Source organism: Schistocerca nitens, chromosome 9, assembly GCF_023898315.1.
Source record: "Schistocerca nitens isolate TAMUIC-IGC-003100 chromosome 9, iqSchNite1.1, whole genome shotgun sequence".
Taxonomy (NCBI): Eukaryota; Metazoa; Arthropoda; class Insecta; order Orthoptera; family Acrididae; genus Schistocerca; species Schistocerca nitens.
The window spans coordinates 113219513-113241768 of NC_064622.1; the positions used below are offsets into that span (position 1 = coordinate 113219513).

Consider the following 22256-nt stretch of genomic DNA (forward strand, 5'->3'; position numbering starts at 1 on the left):
AAAGTGCCTTTCCTGCATATACTTGCTTAATCATTGTTCAAATTTCACTTGGGGGTTTTCCCAAGCTTAACACAGAACTTAATGTTCACTCTTTGTTCCAAATCAGCATCCAATGTGCCAAGAACCCAAACAGTGTTTTGCTAAGCACAGCACTGCCACCTAGTAAGTTGGTGTGGAAAAATAGCCAAGGTCATTTCAAGGACGTGCAAATACCAGGAACATAAAACAATTGCTCCTTTTTGTATTTCAAACTCAGAAATAAAAAATTAGAAAAACCTGTCCTGGAACTTTTCTGACAAGAGGGTATAAAGCACTGTATACGAAGTCTGTTCAAAAAATTCCGGAACATTCGTAATGTCACACCAGTGGTGTATTGGAGTGAAATGCAGTTGGCATCCCTGCACAAGCCTGTGTTTAATGTGTAACTGCCAGAGTTTCATTGTTGTATGTCTGTTAGTTATTGCTCATTGCAGTATTGAGTAAATGTTATGTCACATAATTTGTGAATTTTGAGGTGGCAGAGTTAGAGGAGCAACTTGCCTGCATTAAATTTTGCATGCAACTCAGGCAAACCTATACAGACACACATCAAATGATGCAGGAAGCCTACAGTGATGAGTGAGTGCTTAAGCCAAACGCGATGTTAACAAATGGTTTAAAAATGATCAGACGAAAGTTACAGATGACCCTTGTTCAGGGCTCCCTTCAACATTTTCGGATGACGCTCATGTCAGGAATGTCGAGGAAATTGTGTGTGCCAATCAAAGACTGACTGACTGAGAGATTGCAGAAGAATGTAACAATAGCATCACATCATGAAATCCTGACGGAGCATTTGGGAATGCATCATGTTGCCACAAAATTCATCCCATGGCTCATGAGCCAAGCCTCACAATCTATAGAGAGCTTTTGGATCATGCACATATGAACGAGATGTTCCTTAAGAGAATCATAACTGATGATGAGATGTGGGTCTATAGTTATGATGATGAGACAAAGGTTCAATCTTCACAATGGGTCAGGGAAGGTTCTCCAAGACCAAAAAAAGGTTGTCAGGTCAGATCAAATGTCAAAGCCATGCTGATCCGTTTTCTTTGAGTTTTGAAGGATTAGTTCATCATAAATTCATGCCACAGGGACAAACTGTTAACCAGTGTTAGTATCAGGACATGTTGCAATGCCTGTGAGAAAATTTTATACGGATATGGCCTGAAATGTGGCGAGACAATTCACGGCTCTTGCATCACTATAATGCACCCACACATTCATCCCTGTTCGTACATGACTATTGCACAAAAAATGAAATCACCGTGCTGCCTTATCCTCCGAACTCTCCTGACCTGGCCCCTGGGGACTTTTTTTTTATTTCCAAAATTGAAAACCCTGTTGAAAGGAGAAAGATTCACAATGGTAGATGAGATAATAGAAAATTCGCAGACGGCCCTTCGCGCGATCCAGCAAGAGATGTACCAAGACTGCTTTCGGAAGTGGAAACTGCATTGGGAGCCATGTATCAATTGTGGAGGAGAGTATATCAAAGGATACCATGCACAGTAAATAAAAGGTAAGTGTATGAAAAATTTTTGAACAGATTTCGTTTATGGAAAAAAAAACTTAAAAAAATCATGTAAATGGTCAGATATTTCCATATTTTCCTATCAGACCATGTATTGTAATTGTAAAACTAGCGTATTCCAAACCATAGTGAGAGGTCAGGATTATGATTGATAGATCATACAAATAATGAAACAATACAAAACATTACCTCACATTGAAAATTCAGATATAGAAAAATGCTTCCCAGTTTTGTGTGTTTTTCAGAGCCACCAGAAATATGTTTTGTAGGATCCATGCCTTGCATCCAGTAGAAATTTTTTACACTGCATTGAACATACAGTAAGAGTACACAACAGCTCTCAGCACATGAAGAAGCTGGCTGGGTCATTCATTGAAATACCAAGTGAAAATGGGGATAACAACTCAACAGACTACCTGAAAGCACGCAATTAATCAGCCACAGTGAGGAAACCTGAGATATTGCAGTAATTACAGTGTTTTTTGGCCTAAAATGGCCAACTTCAGATTCTACAGTAGAGAAAAGGAAACCTTACATTAAGATCTGAAACAAGTACAAGTATTTTCACTAGGTCTACCTGTGAGCTAAGTAAAGTGCGTATGTTCATAGCAATGGGCAGCATTTGGTGAACAAATGGTCATGCGTTGTCAACTAAACAAATCTTCACACATGAAAACCATAAAATATAACAATTATTACAATAATATTTCAATCAGTTGCTCATAAAATATGAAAGTAAAATACAGGTCACTAAAACAGGAAAACCTATTTAAAACAAAGTGAGATCTTTACGGTAAAAGAAACAGAGTAGCAGTCCTTATGTTACTTATTTCTGATGCCTGATTGCGTTGCACTTCGGGGTGCTAGACACCACTGCACATAAGTTTAGGAGAGATGACACAGAATGGATGACCATGGCCGTTCCCTGTCACAGTTCTCTGGTGCAGCCTGGATGGCACGTTATGGGACTTGTTCACAGGGAGGTTGCACTTGCACCTCCTAACAACTGCCCAGCTAATGTAAATGCCCCACAGCCAGAGGAAGTGTTCCAGGGAACGGCCCTGGTCATCCATTCTGTGTCATCTCTCCTAAGCTTATGTGCAGTGCTGTAGACATCTAGCAACCTGAAGTGCAGCATCATGAGCCTTTGGAAATATGTACTGTAAGGACTGCTACCATGTCTCTTTTATTGCAGAGACCTCACTTTGTTTTGAATCGGTTTTACTGTTTTAAGGACCTGTATTCTACTGTTATATTTTATGAGTAAGTGATTGCAATAGTGTTGTTATAATTGCTATATTTTATGGTTTTGACAAATGTAGATTGTCTTATAGAGGGCACATGCATTTAGTGTGAAGAGTAGGGAAGGAAGCACACGTAGTTGTATGTATATAATTTCCCGATTTCCGATATTATGTTTGGTTGATAATGTATGAACATTTGTTCACTGAATGCCAGCCATAGCTATGAACCATATATATACACTGAAGAGCCAAAGAAACTGGTACACCTGCCTAATATTGTGTAGGTCCCCCACGAGCATGCACAAGTGCCGCAACATGATGTGGCATGGACTCAACTAATGTCTGAAGTAGTGCTGGAGGGAACTGACACCATGAATCCTGCAGGGCTGTCCATAAATCCATAAGAGTGCGAGGGGGTGGAGATCTCTTCTGAACAGCACATTGCAAGGTATCCCAGATATGCTCAATAATGTTGATGTCTGGAGAGTTTGGTGACCAGCAGAAGTGTTTGAACTCTGAAGACTGTTCCTGGATCCGCTCTGTAGCAATCTGGATGTGAGGGACCATTTTCCAGCTGGAATTGCCTAAGTTCATCAGAATGCACAATGCACAATGGACATGAATGGATACAGGTGATCAGATAGTATACTTACATACGTGTCACCTGCCAGAGTCATATCTAGACATATCAGGGGTCCCATATCACTCCAACTGCACATGCCCCACACGATTACAGAGTCTCCATTGGCTTCAACAGTTCCCTGCTGACATGCAGCATCCATGGATCATGAGGTTGTCTCCTTACCCATACATATCCATCTGCTTGATACAATTTGAAATGAGACTTGTCCGTCCAGGCATTCATGTTTCCAGTCATCAATGGTCCAATGTCAGTGTTGACGGGCCGAGGTGAGGCATAAACCTTTGTGTCATGCAGTCATCAAGGGTACACGAGTGGGCCTTCGGCTCTGAAAGCCCATATCAATGATGTTTCATTGAATGGTTTGCACGCTGACACTTGTTGATGGCCCAGCACTGAAATCTGCAGCAATTTGTGGGAGGGTTGCACTTCTGTCACCTTGAATGATTTTCGTCGTTAGTCCTGTTGTTGCAGGATCTTTTTCAGCCACAGCGATGTCGGAGTTTTGATGTTTTACCGAATTCCAGATACTCATAGTACACTCATGAAATGGTTGTATGGGAAAATCCCCTCTTCATTGCTACCTCAGAGATACTGTCTCTCGTCACTTGTGCACTGACTATAACACCATGTTCAGACTCACTCACATCTTGATAACCTGACATTGTAGCAGCAGTGACTGATCTAAAAACTGCACCAGACTCTTGTTCTCTGAGATAGGCGTTGTTGATTGCAGTGCCATATTCTGCCTGTTTATATATCTCTGTATTTGAATACACATGCCTATACCAGTTTCTTTGGCACTTTGATGTATGTTATTTTCATTTCACACAGCTCACAACTAGACCTAGTGAAAATGTTCAGATTTGTTTTAAGTCTAAATATATATGCTTTTCTGTAGTGTAGCATCTGAAGATGGCCATTGTAGGCTGAAACCAGTTATGGCTGTGTAATAGGAAAGTGACTGTGTCAAAAAAGAAAAACTTATTATAAGTCAGGCACTGCCTCACTGCTTCCTTAAACAGAATGTCGTTTTCTCTGAAAATTCAGTCCCCCCTCATCCCCCACCCTAAGATAGTACTTCATTACAGATCACTGCATTATCTGCAAAAAGCCTGATGTTACCATTAATAAAATCTGTAGTGTATTGTAACTATCACTTACATGTTGATGACATCCAGTTGTAACTTAGTACTAGTCCTAAGAACATTGCAATAGATTAATGACCGAAAGCACTTTCCCTCATTTAGTAACAAACTTCAGAAATTGCTGAGGAACAGGAGATCATTGGACTCAAGTGTGTTTGTTGCATCTTGATTCAGAAAGAATGCAGAAATGTTGACACTAAAGTTTGTAGAAATTTGGGCATCTATTGAAAGACTTACGTGCAAAGCATATCATAACTTCCACCATCTCACATTACTGAAAAATCATGCTACGAACCCAAGAATGTTCTGTTCCATGTGTGGGAATGTGGAAGAGTGCCTGACAAGTTCTTGCAGCCATCAGCATACTGTTCACAGTGGAGCAAGAACAGAATGGATGTCTTCCATTTTGAAACATTCTAATAGAAAGAAATGCAGACAGTACGCTTGGGCATGCAGTCCACAGAAATAAGACCGAGGCAGATCTGTACCTATATGCAATGAGCTGTCATAATCCTGCACACTGGTACACTGTTCCAAGAACTGTTGTTCAAAGGGCACATGCTATTTGTGACCCACAGGGAAGGCATAGAGAAAAAGAAAGTTACTTTTATCCCATGTTCTGGGCCTCCTTCGGCCAAACTGGGGATAATCTTTAGAAAAAACAACATCAAAGCCATCTTTTGACCACCACAAAAAATGAAAATTGTGTTTGGCTCAGTAAAAGACAAACTGCAGTTGCAAATACCCAGCCAATATAGCGTAGCATACTGTGTGACTGTGGCTACAGTACATTGGGCAAACAGAGCATGTTATTTCACAACGCTGCATGGAATACTTTCAGGGCATACATCTGAGCATAAAGATACATCAGCAGTGGCAGCATCAACGAAGGAACTTGGGAGAACAAAAATGTTATGCTGAGCTAGTGGCTTTTGGGAGAGCATCAGTAAAGACTCAATTGAGATAAGGTGCAATGACAATCTCGTCAATAGTATTGAGGGTTATCAGTTAAGTGTGTCATGGAGCATTGTACGAGCAGATATACAGAGACCATGCCTAGCAATTAACGCTTAGCTTGTCGGTGCAAGACTGAAAGCAATGAAAGTTGAATGGTGGTCTGCCCTCCCCCCCATGAGCAATCCATGTTCCAGGAGGAAAAAGAGGGAGCGGGAAGAGGCAGCTGCTACTTTTTAAGAGTGTGTGTGTGTATGTGTGTGTGTGTGTGTGTGTGTGTGTGTGTGTTTGTAGTGCCCATGTTATGTTGTTATCTTTACACTCCGCCAGATGATGATAAGAATGACAGTCATTGAAATGTCGTGGAATTTCAACACTGCCACCTGGATGGAAGCCTGAGAAGATTTCGCCCCCATTATATGCCATGGAAGTCTACATTGTTGTTGTTGTTGTTGTTGTTGTTGTTGTATAGTGCTCATATGCAATGCATATTGTAAAGTTAATTCAGTAAGAATGTCTGATCATATGTAAGAGATGGCCTCAATTCTGTAATCCTGACAGATGAAATAAATGAATAAATTTACTCAACATTGAATTAAATTCACTATAATCAATGGTTAAGTAATGACCTTCAAAAAGTTAGAAATCTTGTTTTAAGAGCTCCACTCCAGCATAAATTTTCATTAGGCACAAGATATGAATAGCATTACAGCTTCAGCTTATCTGACCAGTTTCCGATTCTATCACTTTATGTTCCTACATCTTCTTATATTTGATCGTGATGGATCCATTCATTTTAATTCAGTAAATCTTAATCGGACAATAAGAAGGAAGTTTGTAAATACTACAGTACTTTCCACTGATCATTGTGCTTTTCCAGTTGTGTGCAGTTATAGAGATAACATGGAATTTCTCTGACAATGGCTGCTACCTTATCTGCAGGGATCTGGCAAAGAGCTGCCCGCTGCCTGTGGATGGCACATCCCTGGACTCCCCCCACACCAAGACACTGCTACTGCTGCAGGCCCACTTCTCCAGGCTGCACCTGCCATGCGCCGACTACCACACCGACCTCAAGTCCGTGCTCGACCAGGCACTCAGGATCATGCAGGTGGGAATCCATTTCTGAGCATTGATGAGCAGGCTTTTCACGTCCCTGCACCCATAGCCGTGTTAAATTTCTTGTAAGACATTGAAATGTTTTTTATTTGAAATAACTCTGCTTCATTTGTTGTTAGCTTATTGACCCCTTTGGCATCACGCACAAATGATATACTTCTATTTGCAACCATGTCACAATCCACACAGTGGTTTGTAACGGAATTTACAAAGGTTACCGTAACAACTGTGTCATCAGAAAAGGCATCCAGCAACAAAATTAAACAATAAAATAAAATTTGCCAAGTCCTGAAAAAGCAGACCCCATACTAGATGGAATAAATGCTAGCAAAAAGAAAGAACAAAGGGCAAAGGCTATTGAACACCAACTTCATTATTTATGAAAACCTTTATCATCAACTGTGAAATTTATTGATATGATGAAATTCCAGCAGTAAATGAGTAGTGAACATCAGGACATTATTAACACAGATTAAATTAGATTAGAGCGTAGGCAATTAAAAGTTGTAGTGAAAAGAAATTTTGCTAGAAAAGCCTTTACGTACATAAGTACAAACAAAATTTGAAGAAAAAAAACTGTATTTGGGATGCAGACAATCCTTCAGCTCAAGAAGAAAGAAGTAATAGTTTCTCTTGCAACATTAAGGAGCTCCCTAATTTCGAAGCTAGTGTCTGTGTTATCTTTGGTTTATGTCTATTGTCCTGAAGCATTTTGGTCAGTAGAGGTTTCTTCTGTCTTCAGTTATGCTGATACCCTATTTATTTTTTACCGTCAATGCTTGTGGCTTCAGGTATTTCCATTACATGTGCTACCATCACATAGCTACTGTAATGTTGTGTACATAATTCCAACTGTTTCTTTGAATCCTCCCCCCCCCCCCCACCCACCCACCCCCACCTATTACTCCTATTAGTCACTGTGATATATCTAGCCTCATAACAATACATAAAACTACATAAAATAACTACAATAATTTTGACATGCAAGGAGAATTAGTCCTAATGAGAGGAAGAAGTTTATATTTACTGGTGTTTCAACAATGACTACCAGACAACTTTTAATTCACTGATTGTAATTTTATTTTCGTTAGCAGAAAGCAAACAAACTAAACAAAGAATTTAATTAAATAGGGTCTGTAATTCTTATACTTTTAATAGAGAAAGAAAGTTTCTAGGTCAGGGGATAGCGTTCGGCGAAATCCCTTAACTTTTTGTTGCATACGAAGCATTGCGTTAGGCAGCACGATGTCGGTGGGTTATGATGATGAGATCAGGATACAGACAGTTCCGCTGGTTAATATTCTCCAGCGAAACGCAAATAAAGTTCTGGCACAGCTGTATCATTAACCCCGTGGTGATTAACAAACCACAAGATGCCAGTATACGAACGTTGTTGACATGTCCTCTCTTTCAAAGTACATGGCGTAGACGTACACTTTATGCACTGTCCGTGACGCTATCATCCGTAATTACACGGTTCGTCACATTCATGTAGTCTTAGCCACAAATACACAGTTCATAGAATTGTTCTTGTGTGTGAAGCACACTGTAAACAATGCCCACTCTGTTCTCACATTTCAAACTTCGACAACGTCACTGAAAGCCATTTATTTTGCACAGTTAATTAGTCTTCACTTTCACGGCTTGATAGAATGTGTTATACAACAGTTCCACCACCCAAAACCAATACCAGCAAAGTTCATTTGCATAAAAGCACAATCAGCCACAACAGAAGTAATGTTAGCGGCACTTTCACAGTCAGGTTTATTTGCTCTTAAAGTTCGCTGGCGATGGCATTACATACCACAGTGGTAAAGAGAATTAACAATCTGATAGTTTGGTATCACTGTCCATACAATTACGTATGCTTTTCATGAAACACAGTACTATTTTTCCCGCGCATGATTCACATACACGCCATCCACCATCCCCTCTACTACACAACCACCTTTCGACTCTCGATATCACTATCGCTGTCCCCTGTCTATAGATGTTATATCGCTATTGTAAATTACATAAACCTTTATAAATGTTATTGACTGCATTTTTCACAATTAATAATATTCCAAAAGAGAACTTTACAAACAAAGCAAGAAACATATTTATCCATTGGGAAACGAAATAATCACAATTACATCTTTACATTTAAAAAACCACTGTAGAATGTTACGTAATCACAATTAGAAATACCCATATGAACAAAAGAAAAATAATAGAAATCTAAAGAAAATCACGAAAAAAAATTTATATGCGTAATTAGCAATGCCTTCACAATGGCTACTTTAGTATTCATGAGTGCATAAAATGCTGTGCAGAAATTGGGCATAGGTGATACGTGACATCATTGGTTTCACAGGTGGCCCTGCTTCTGATGTGGTAGGGTACAGTTGTAACAGGAGTGGAGTTAGTTTTGCTGGGTGGGTGCATCAAAGAGATCTTGTACCTGTGTCTTCCACAAGGCTATGACCCATGTGGGAGTGGGTGTGGGTGTGGCATAGGGGTGGATCAGCATATTTAATCAGTGTGTGCCAAAATGAGGAAATGTTGTTCTGTTGCTCACCAAATCTTCCAATGAGAATTTAAATTACTGTTTCTTTTATGAATGTATCAATTAAGAAAGAAGAGTTCTCAGGTGTCTGGCTGGATCATGTCAATGATTTTTTGGCAAACAGACTTATTGCCATCTTCATGTGGTCCTTGGTGACTGCTATTCCGCTCCTGTTTTCGTCATATATATGTTGACCATTACCCCTTCCAACACAACACTCCTACCACAATCAGGCTTGTTGTGACTGACTTCGAAATCTGGTCTCCACTGTCTGCATTGTCATTGCTGGGTGCACATCTCACTGTACGGGAATGCTTTTCTTTTTCTAGGCTCAGTATAGGGTTCCAGACCTGACACAGTTGTAGGCCACTATTATTATTAAATAGACCATCTTGAACCATAACTCCAGTGGCCTCTTAAATTGTGCAATCTGAAAAGTGCTTAAGTATTTTGGTGTGGTTGAAATCCATAGTATGGCCAGTTTTTATACTATGGTCAGCCACAACTGATTTGGTGGTCTGGCATACCTATAAAACAGCACGAAGGGAAGAAGAACACAGGTTGTTAGTGTGCATTGTGTTTGTTGGCAGTATATCCAGAAAATTAGCAAAATATTGAAGCGACATAATATTAAATGTATTTTGTCAACCTCTAAAACCTTGGCACTGCTAGGTGCAGTGAAGGATGATATAGGCCTTTGCAAACCAGGAGTCTGTCACATCCCCTACCAGTGTGAAAAACCATATGTTGGGGAAACTGTATGCACAGTAGAAGAGAGTTGCCGTGAGCATAGATGCCACACTAAATTATGCCAGGTCACCAAATCAGCCATTGCTGACCAGAGTATAAAAACTGGCCATGCTATGGATTCCAACAACACCAAAATACTAAGGCAGTCTTCCTCCTCCTGGGGCTGCTTGATAAAGGACGCCATTGAAATTAAGATCCAAGATGGTCTGATTATAAAGATAGTGGCCTATGACTGAGTCAGATGTGGAGCCCTGCACTGAACACAGAAAATGAAAGGCTTTCCTATATAGTGAGTTCTGGACCTGACAGCAGCAGTGCAGACTCTGGAGACCAGCATTCAGAGCTGGGTGCCATTACTTTCCCCCACCCCCATCCCCCTACACCACCACCACAGTGACCCCACAGATAGTTATAGGAGCAGGGTGTTGAAGGGACTAATGGTCAACTTATATAATATACCAATAGGAGCGGAGTAGCAGTTATCAGGAATCACATGAAGATGGCACAGAGTCTGTTTGCTGAAATATTGTGGAGTAAGATATGAAACTTCCTGGCAGATTAAAACTGTGTGCTGGACCGAGACTCGAACTCGGGACCTTTGCCTTTCGCGGGCAAGTGCTCTACCAACTGAGCTACCCAAGCACGACTCACGCCCCGTCCTCACAGCTTTACTGGTAGAAGTAAAGCTGTGAGGAGGGGGCGTGAGTCGTGCTTGGGTAGCTCAGCTTTACTGGTAGAAGTAAAGCTGTGAGGAGGGGGCGTGAGTCGTGCTTGGGTAGCTCAGCTTTACTGGTAGAAGTAAAGCTGTGAGGAGGGGGCGTGAGTCATGCTTGGGTAGCTCAGTTGGTAGAGCACTTGCCCGCAAAAGGCGAAGGTCCTGAGTTCGAGTCTCGGTCCGGCACACAGTTTTAATCTGCCAGGAAGTTTCAAATGTAAATGTAGCTTTATGATAAATGACAGCCCACAGTAATTATGCCACTATACTGTGTGTAGATGTCTGCTGTGTCATTCTTCCGGCTGCAGAAAAGCTTATTGGTCAGTTGTGTCACCTATAAAGTTTTAATCTCTATTGATTCATTGTGGGATCGGGACAGTGGCCAGTCAAATATTTATGAAGGAAAATCATCAAATGGCCATATGTTTTGAGAAGTTATTTTATTTGGACAGCCAGTTCTGACATCTTATTATGCCAACTTCAGGCCCCTGTGAAATCCATGTATAGACAATCACAAGTACCAATACTTGTGTACTGGAGCCATCAGTATCTCGATACTGTGAATTATACATTGAAAGCACAAAGAGTCCAGCCTAAAGTAGCAAGTCAAGGTCAAAATCATATCCATACATGCTAAATGTAGCCGGCCGCGGTGGTCTCGCGGTTCTAGGCGCACAGTCCGGAACCGTGCCACTGCTACGGTCGCAGGTTTGAATCCTGCCTCGGGCATGGATGTGTGTGATGTCCTTAGGTTAGTTAGGTTTAAGTAGTTCTAAGTTCTAGGGGACTGATGACCACAGCAGTTGAGTCCCATAGTGCTCGGAGCCATTTGAACCATGCTAAATGTAAATATAAAGTTCTAGGTAATCTCATGACAGCCTTTGGACTCGCATTTGGGAGGACAATGGTTCAAATCCATGTCGGGCCATCCTGATTTAGGTTTTCCATGATTTCCCTAAATCCCTTCAGGCGAATGCTGGGACGGTTCCTTTTAAATGGCACGGTCAACTTCCTTTCCCATCCTTCCTTAATCCAAGGGGACCAATGACCTCACTGTTTAGTCTCCTCCCCCAAATGAACCATCCAACCGACAGACCCGCTAATAATGATAAACCCAACTGTGTCTTTTCTCTTCTCTGTTTATTCAGCTCCTTGTCCCCATTTCATTAATGCCAATGTAGTTAGTTCCATGAAAAATGTGCTGTTGTTGTCTGCACTCCAAGAACTTCTTCTTATGATGCTCTTCCTTCTTGTCTGTTCTTTTTATCTGTGTGCAGCTACTGCAACCTACATCTGCCTGAACATGGTTACTACATTGAAACTTTGGTGTCCCTCAACAGTTTTTATTTCCAAGCACCCCTCCATTACCAAATAAACAATTTTTTGATTCCTTAAGACGTGCACAATTAACCTATCCCAAATCAATCAATCAATCCTTTTTTATCAGACTGTACCTCAAAGCTATTTTCTTCGTTATTCTTCTGCAACACAATAATTCAAGAATTTCTGATCACTTTCTGTCTGTACTATATTATTCATGTTCTAATTGTGTGCAAGGCTACGATTCAGACATATACTTTTATGAATGACTTCCTGATACTTAAATTTAAATTGAGTGTCAATATTTTTCACTTTTCAAGGACAAATTTTCATGCTATTGCCAGACTGCATTTCATATCCTCTGTAATTTTGCCTCTGTCAGTTATTTTTCTGCCCAAACTGAATACTTCACAAAATGAAGAAAAGCAGTACCATATGATGGTGTCAATGTGACACAATTGGAAGCAGTTGACTCGTATAGATTTGTGAATGTAGTAATTTGTAGGGTTATGAAATGGAATGATCACACAGGCTTAATCATAGGTAAGGTTGGGGGTAGATTCAGTTCATTGGCAGGATAGTGGAAAAACGTAGTAAGTCTGCAAAAGAGATTCCTTGCAAATCATTTGTGCAGCCCATCTTGGAATATTGCTCAAGTATGTGGAGCCCATACCAAATAGAATTAATTGAGGACACTGAACATGTGCCAGGAAGAAGTACAAATAGAAATGTCACAAGTTTGTGTGGCTCACGAGATAGTGACACTGAGATGTTGGCAGGTACTTGAAGGTCAATACTAGTTATCCTGCATAAGGCTGCTTATAAAGTTTTGTTCCCGTAGGGATTCTGAAGACAAGATCAGTCTACTTGCAGCATATGTTATCATGCTAAATGTCTTCACACTGGTTTGTAGAGCATTTATGTCACTGTGGATTGAAACACTTCCATTATATTTAATGTCACAACTTCTAATCTGATTCTGTCAGCATCACCATACTTTGTTGACATTCACCATATAAACTGTTGTCAAGGATTTGTGCTCTGTCTCTAATGACTTCGTCAATAAGACACTCAGTCCCTAATATTTCTATTTTCTTCCTGTCATCATTGTCAACAACTAAATCTGTATTTAAAAATCATGTAAATGTCAGTTTACTATTGTTGAATCTATATTGTAAGATGAATTCCAGGACCTGTATTGCTTTGAATGTCCCTACATTTCTCCGGAATCCAGAATGATCTTCTCCCAGGTTGGTTTCTACCAACTTCTTCCATTAATTAAAACAAACAAAAAATAATTGTTTGTGCCATCATGGTTTCATGTGATTCACATAAGATATATGGAATTATATATGCTGCTAACAATTCTGTTTCCTTTGGCACAGGCAATGATCGATATGGCTGCGGAGCAGGGCTGGCTGGCGACAGCTCTCCGCCTGATGCAGCTGATGCAGATGGTTGTGCAGGCTCGCTGGCTGTCAGACAGTCCACTCACAACGCTCCCACACGTCGAACCACAACACCTCTACCTGTTCGAAAAGCAGAGGCTGCCTCCCGCTCTGCGAAACCGCAACTTGCTCACGTTGCCGGGCTTGGCTTCTGCTGTCAGTCGTAACTACGAGTCGCTAGCGACAGTTCTTCGACCGGAACTTGAAGAGGGTCAGATCGAACAAGTATGACTTAGCTGTGTTCACCTTAATTGTGAGAGATTAGCAGTATCAGTATTCTGCTATTGACTGAGAATCTGTTTATAATAAATTGCGGAAGTGCCTAAACATTTCCTGCTTTTAATTTATGGTTTGTCATGTAGTTTCTAACATCACTACACCATCAAGGTGTACATTCAAACAGAAGCAACACTGAAACACGCAGATGTGGCAGTGAGATGTGTTGCTCCAGGCTCTTTTGTGTAATAAAATTACTTTAAATGCTTTTGATCTCAGTCTATAGCACCAGGTGAAAATATATTGTTGCTCATCACCATTCCTGTCCTAAGTAATAATAATAATAATAATAATATGTAAGAAGCTTCATCACAGTTGCCACTGACATATTCATAGGTTCTGGATTACTAATTTCTTTGATTTTGGAATGGGCCAGCACCTACCCTGTGAATTGAATTGAAGGAGTAAAAGAAGAAATAAAATTTCATGATTTTTCATTGTTATAAAATAATTACAATTAGTTTTATTACCTTACAATAATTTTTGCATACTTTATTGTATTACATTTTCTTAGCTTGGTTATTTCACCTTGAAACACCTGTATTTCTCTCATAAAATGATCTTGATATACCAAAATTGTAATTTATACATTCCTGTTGATTATTAGTTTCGTATTTGATTTTGTATGACTGCTGTTGTACTTCAACACTTGCTCACATGAATATAGTGACTTAAAACCACGTGTACAAGTTTCAGAATTTTGATATAAATTCAACTTTTATATAGAAATTGTCAACTTACATTCTGTGAACAATGAAGTACCCCATACTTGCATATTTTTATTAGACATTATTTATCTCACCAACTACAGACTGAAGCAAAATCCTCTAACTAGTAACCAAACATATCAGTTATCTGTTCAAAACTGCACGACAATGCCAAAAGCCTGAAAAAGACAAGCTATATGTTTCAGAAATAGGCGTGTATCAGCCCATTTAGTAAACTTAGGATCAAATACATCTTTATGGCAAAGCTGAGAAAATTACTTTTAAAGTTACAGTCTGCTTTAAATTCTTTGACACATGATGTTTAATCTCCAAAACTGTGATGTTGCCACAACAAATGCTGTCTGCAGGCAAATGCCCCAGTTATTTCCATTCCATGCTATAGAGAATCACTTTACAGTCTCTCTGTCTCATAAGAAAATCATATAAAATACCTGAAATTCAGGTGTGATACTGACCTCTCTAATGCCTCTAAACATGTCAAAAATCTTTTAATAATTTTATGTAGGCCCAGAAATTGTAATACTTCTCAAATGATTGAAATTTTCCTGTCCAGGAACAGCTGCAAACTTCTCATAGAATAACTCAAAAGACATGGAACTTACTGAGATACTTTTTTTTGTAAGGTATGAAGTTCAAAGTCACTTTGTCCTACAAATATCATGAAAAAAATTCACATGTATTACAGACCTCTCTAGTGTAGCTAAGCATTCCAAAAATCCATTCTTACTTTGAATAAGGGCCTGAGTTACATCTTTTCTTGAAAAAGGTAAAATTTCCACTCCTGCAAAAGTCTTCTTCATGAATTTTGTGCAGTGAAAGTGTCAGAACAGTTGGAACCAATTTTAGCAGTAAATTCCTGTTAGTGTATTCTAGGAGAGAGAAGTCTGGCTGGCTCTCTTGTCAAATGCCAGTTACAGTGGAACCTCGTTTAACCACAGCAGGTTCTTTGATAAGTCATCCGGATTATCAAAGATTTAAATAATCTAAAAATTCAGAAAATAATTACAATGACATTTGGAAAATGCCATAAACAAACTTGTTATATCTATTTTCAGGCAAACGTACAACTTATACATTATTTTCTCGTATTTTTTTTGACCAGAAATTGGGGGAAATAAAAAACAGTCAGTGCATTTGTAAACTTAAACTGACAGAAGCATATTACTGAGCTTCTCAAACAATTAACTTCAGCTACTTTTTCTCTTTGTATAACTGCTACTCTTGAAAACAATTCAATTAACCTCCTGAAATATTTTGCATATTTCCACTCAATAATGTCTTGCAGAATAATTTCATGGGGTAACTCACCACTGTGAGAGAAAGTATTGGTTGCACAAAAGCGAGCAGTAAGAATATCATATGGTCCTCATCCATGGACGTTTTGTAGGTACCTCTTCAAGGAGCTAGACATTTTAATTGCACCATCACAATACATATATTTGCTCATGAAATTTGTCACAAATAATCCACAACAATTTGGTACAACACTAAAGGAAAAAAAGAACTTTATTAACGTTGTTAAAGTTATCTTTGGCTCAGAAAGGAGTTCAATATGCAACAACAAAAATCTTTGGATCATTTTCACAATGACATAAAATATCTAACAGGTAGCAAAGTAAATTTTAAATGTAACCTAAAATGATTTCTCAAGGACATCTCCTTCTATTCCATGGACAAATTTCCTTTCAAAACAGGCAGCTAGTTAAAAAACTTGTTTTTAAGTGTAGTTGTATGAGCAGAACTAAAAAATATTGGGTTCATTAGTGTTAATACTAACCATGTATATGTATTCCGTAAACTGATTCATTACACATCATTTTGATACAAGATTTGTTCAAGTAATCTGTGCTACATGTAACTAACTCACTAACTTTTGGACCCAGAACTAATCAGCAAGTTTCTCTTGGACCAATTAATATGTCATTTATGTGCAACACAATCACACAGGCATTTTGCTGCTGTTTATTTGACCAGAGCTGTCTCTGCCTGGCATTCATTATTTTGTCCAGCTGTGTTGTTGCCTCTGTATGTGTCATAATGCCATTAGACTGAGTGTCAACTCCGGCTCATCCATCGTCACTACTGTCATTGTTATTTTGCAGCCAATCATTTACAGCTATGTGAGCAGTCTGTGTGTTGATGGACCTTCTTTCTGAATCATCAGATAGTGTACACAGTTACTAAACAAACTATCCAGATTAATTAGGTCTGTGACATCATCACAGTTTTGGAGATTAAACATCATATGCCAAATAGTTTAAATCAGACTTTAAATGTAATTTCCTCAGATTGGCCATAAAGATGTATTCGATCCTAAGTTTACTAAATGGCCTGATACATGCCTATTTCTGAAACATATAGCTCGTCTGTTCAGGTTTTTGGCATGGACATGTAGTTTTGAATAAATAACTGGTATGTTTGGTAACTAGTTAGAGGATTTTGCCTCAGTCGGTATTTGGCAAAATTAATCAGACTGTGATGCATATTGTTGTGGAGGTGGCAATGGTTCCTTGCTTGAATTTTAATATGCCTACCAATCCATTTTGCAGGTCTACCAAGTTCTCACAGCACTACCTGTGCTGTCAGTGGATATGAGGCTCCGTGCAGGCAGCGAAGCGGAGCGCCCTCTGCCCCGTGCCCCTCAGCGCAGCCGGCATTCTGACTGGGCACAATGCACAGCGGGCTGCGAGGCCACTCTGTCCGTGAAGCTCAGGCGCGAGAACAGGGACAGTGGCAACGGCCGGGCACACTGCCCGCGATTCCCGCGGGGCAAGGATGAGGGCTGGATCCTCGCCCTGGGAGATGTGGAGCGGGGCGAACTTCTGGCACTCAAGAGGGTGGTGGGCGTCCGGGGGCGGCCATCGCATCACCCTCTGGCTTTCTTGCTACCCAGCAAGCCAGGTCAGTAGCAGACCATCTGCATTTTCAGCTGTCGTGATGCGCGTACTAACGACAGCATAATTATGACGCTGGCACAGCAGTGTAGGCAGAGAAGTATCTGAGTAAAACGTTTCCAACATTTATTTCATTTGCAGAATACCAGCAGGGCGTTATTGCAAAGACAAGCAACTAATATTTACATAACTGTTTCTATTTTGTGTCATAGTTATGCACATATTCAGATTTATTGATGATTACTGTTAAACGCAGTGTTAATTTTCAAACCAGTTAATTTTGCTACTAACTGTGCAGGTGATAAAGATAACGAAAGACTGTACAATGAAATAAAAGAAATTATTCAACTCATCAGTGGAGATGAACATTTCATTGTGATGCGTGACTGGAAGTCAATAGTAGGAACAGGAAGATAAGGAAAAATAGTAGGGGAACAGGGGCTAGGGGAGCAGCTGTGTGGTAGAAATTTTGCATCAAGCATAACATAATAATTGCTAACTCTTGGTTTAGAATTCATCAAAGATGATTTGATATGTGGAAGAAAACTGGTGACATTGGAAGCTTCCAGATAAAATAAAATATGCTTTTGAAATCTCTGCTTTACGATTATATAAACTGCAAAATGTTTCCAGGGACAGATAACACTCTGACTCAGATTAAAACTGAAGTTATTTCAAGAAGGTAGGAAATGAAAGAGGTGGAACCTAGATAAATTTAAAGAACTGGAGGGTGTTGAAACTTTTAAAGGGAGCATTAGGCAACAATTGACAGACAGGAAGGCGATAAAATAGAAGACAAATGGGCAGCTTTGAGAGATGAAATACAAAAGCAGCAAAGGATTAAATAGGCAAAAATACAAGGCCCAGTAGAATTGTTTTGATAACAAATGAGATATTGATTTTAACTGACAAAAAGAGAAAGTATAAAAATGCAGCAGGCAAGAGGGAATAGCAATGTCTAAAAAATGATATTGACATAATGTGCAGTATGACTAAGCACAAATGACTAGAGGAGATATGCAAAGCTGTATAATTATGCATGACTAGGAAAGACAGATGGAAAACTAAAAAGACCCATGGAGAAAAGAAAAGAGCTCAGATGGTAATATTACGAACGGGAAGAGGAAGTAGGTAAAGAGGCAGTTTGATACTGTGAGAAAATCTGACGGAACACTGAAAGACGTAACCTAAAACAAAGCGGGGAATAGATAACTTTTCTGCATAATTATTGAGATCCTTGGCAAGACAATTTCACGTCCTACTCTAAATATATGTGACAAGCGTAATACTGTCAGACTTCAAGAAGAATATAATAATTTCAATTCCAAAGGGGGACAGGTGTAAGTATTACAGAAATATAAGTCATCATTGCAAAATAGTGACACTACTTATTTACAGATGAGTGGAAAGACTGTTTAGAAGGCAACATCAGAGAAGATCTGTTTGGGTTTTGAAGAAATGTAGATTCGACTGAGGCACAACTATCCTTCTTATAAGATAGGCTGAACACAAGCAAACCTATGTTTATATCATTTGTAGATTCAGAGAAAGCTTTTGGCATTGTGGACTGAGATATACTTTTTAAATTTTTGGAGGGAAGAAGCGTTATCTACAACTTGTACAGAAGCCAGACTGCAGTAATAAGAACTGAAGGACACAAAAGGGAGAAGTTGCTGAGAAAGGAGTTAGACATGGTTGTATATAGAAACTCAATAACAAGTTTATTGTGTTGGCTATTTTTGCAGCAACTGTAATAAATCACAGTAGTTTGCAAGAAAAACACCCTTCGCATGCTGCACATTAAGTTTATTGTTATTGAACTTTCCTCTTGCATGACTGCAGAAGTTAAATTAAATAAAAAAAGGACTTGATGTGTAGCATGCAGAAGCCATTTTTCTTTTAAACTACTGCAATTTATAAACAAATAAGGTTTGGACACTGCTCTCATTGCACGAGGCATGTGAAAGTCTGCAGCTGTTCACTTGCATGGAGTCTGTTCATCCAGGACACGCCACCTTAACATGTTTTCTTTTTAACCTTGCAATGTCAGAGTGCAGTCTGTTGAGACACTGCCAGGCCATCTATACCCCAGTGTGGGCCTGAAGTAGTTCTTTTGTGGGTTATGGTCAGTCACTGAGGTGTATGGTTCTTTCTTTCCCCAGGTGAGGTACACAGAAAGCTTTTCCTAGATTTAAGTCATTTATAAGCTGACTGGTGGCCATATAGCAGGTTTATTCCTGAGGTTAATGACTTCGTTTTCTTGTGCTATTTCCCATTTAATGTCCAGTAGTTAAAAGCAAGATAGTTCAGGTTGTGTACTGTTGTTGGCTTCAGGTGTCCTGTTAATATGTGGCAAAATAGTTTGGAGCTTGTGTTAATGTTGATTTCATTGGCCACTTTTGGTGCTAATCAGAACAAAATGCATCACAATTTACATTGAGGGAGGGGGGAAAAAAGGCCAGACCCTAGCAAACAACATACCAAGGAACAAACTGCCTGTACCAGGAGGCAGGAGCCTAGCAGGGATGCATAACTGAGTAGCAACACCTGTACGGTGGTATTCCATACACAAAGTCCATTCGCACATACTCATCTTGTGGACCTCACCTGCCCTTATATGTAGTGCTGTTGTTCGTATTCTGCACTCCAACATATGAACCCTGATGACAAATTACTCTAACACAGCAACACCCTGGGTGAGCTTGGTATACTAGCAAAAGGAGAGCAAACAAATCTGGTAAAGGTTTGGTAGGTGTAGATTCATTGCAGCAGTTGTGCAAAGTTATTAAGTCCATCTATCAGAATCCACAGAGCTCACGTGACCATAGCTACTTAAGAGTAACACACCATACCGCCGCAAACAAAACAGTTGCATATGAATTTACAATACTAAGCTGCCACAGCACTGCTATACTGTGCGGCAAATGATTTATGCTATTTGGTGCACGGGTCTTAAGACCCCATTGTTAGGATAGTTTTGGATCTGCAGGCAGTAAGTAATGTGAAACTCTCCAAGACATAAAATTGTCTAAACCTGCCATTGCAACCAAGAGGTCATCAGCAACACTATAGTCGCAAGTCCAAGGCAGTAAACAATTATGTAGTTCACATCGTCTAAGTCTGCTTAGGTTGTCACAATCAACTATACTTTATCAACACCAATTAAAACATATGTATGTGTTACTGTATGTGATCAGATGTTGTTAACTGAACTTGAACAAAAACAAAGCTTATTATGCCATAGAGATTGAGCTCCCATTCAGTGCAGGTCCTACGTCTTCCAACACCTAGTGCGTTCTCTCTGAACAGTGGCTCATCATCCCTGCTGCTAACTTTTCTGGGCTAAAGTGGTGTGTTAGACAATCCACTTTAGGAACATTAATCTTTATCATAGTATAGTGACATAACTCAAGTGCTCCAATGGAGACCCTCTCAGAATGCTACTGAAATAATTTTCCATACCTCCTGTCTCTACCATATATAGTTCAATGATGGACTATTTTGCCTTTCTGTTCTGCACTGTCTTGAACTGTTTCACTTAGTTGAAGCTAAGGAGATGTCTACCCCTGAATTTTTATTTTTGCCCTTGCTGGTTTTCTTACTCCAGCCCTCCAAACTTCCTGGCATCACACTCAGTATTAGTGCCATGATCACCCACACTTTTTGTGCATATTTTCTCCCATTGCACAAAAAAAGGTGGCTTCTTGTGGACACTGCCAGCTACCATGAATTCTGATTATTATGCTCAATCAAAATTTGAATATTGTTCAGATAACATTGCACTTTCCACCAATCTCACTTTAGAATAAAAAATCAACATTACATAGGTTTCCACCTGCTTCCTCATCTTAATTACTGTTGTAATCTATTTAATGACTCTGAAATTGGGATGCACAGTGAGATGACACACCACAGCCATATCTCAAGTTGCAGCTGGGCAATAGCAGGAAAAGCATTAACATAAAGGTAAATTTGTTAACATCAAAATAGGAATCTTTTTTGAAGATATCTGCTTGTAGTGTAGCTTTGTATGGAAGTGAAACAAGGAAATAAACTGCTCAGGCAAAAAAGAATAGAAGCTTTTGAAATCTGGTGCTTCAGAAGAAAGCTAAAGATTAGATGGGCAGACCAGATCACTAATGAAGATATACTGAATCAAGTTAGGTAGAAAAGAAATTTATGGCACAATGAGACTTGAGTACAGTAGGCAGGTTTAGTTGGATGTGGGTTGCAATAGTTAAGTAGAGATATAGAGGCTTGCACATTATATACTAGCATGGAGAACTACATCAGACTAGTCTTCTCTGAAGACCTCAATAACTAGAACATTTATAGTCAAGAAGAAAGTCATTAGTCAAATTATTTAAAATTCTAATTAGCACTTTGTAACTGTTATATTTATGTAGTGCAAATAAATCACAGAATAGTAGACATGTCAAGTCATCAACAGGCTTACAAACAAGACTGAAAACTTCCCTAGCTTTCAGACAAATCATTTTTCTAGCTAGAATTCACACACACACACCCACACACACACACACACACTGACTGACTGACTGACACACACACACACACTCGCGTGCGGCTGTACACATTGTGCTGGCTGTGTGCGTATCTGTTTATACTGTGACTCGAAAAAGGATTTGTTCAAAACCTAGCAAAACTTGATGTCTTATTAGTGTGCTTCTAAATGACTCGAGCCTTTACTGTTTGATGAATTGTTACCTTTATTCCAAAATGTCTAACATTTTATCAGAACTTTTTGTACTGTGGTGCTAATAAGATTTTTAATGGTTTTGTACTTTACATTTTAACTCTAGTGATGTGTTTTTTGACAGTATATGATGCTTTGAAAATGAGTGCTTCCTTTTCATCAGGTTTCCATTTGTTCCATAT

The 22256-nt window shown here is 39.4% G+C and overlaps 1 protein-coding gene across 1 annotated transcript in view; it reads left to right on the forward strand.

Annotated features, from left to right (window-relative positions):
- The window catches only part of LOC126203843 (activating signal cointegrator 1 complex subunit 3), a 251150-nt gene that overhangs the window by 227738 nt on the left and 1156 nt on the right, over positions 1 to 22256 (forward strand). Inside the window, exons 34-36 of the mRNA XM_049938218.1 lie at positions 6505 to 6673; positions 13400 to 13687; positions 17016 to 17367. Coding sequence (XP_049794175.1) covers positions 6505 to 6673; positions 13400 to 13687; positions 17016 to 17367 — 809 coding nt within the window. The remainder of the gene's footprint in view (positions 1 to 6504; positions 6674 to 13399; positions 13688 to 17015; positions 17368 to 22256) is intronic.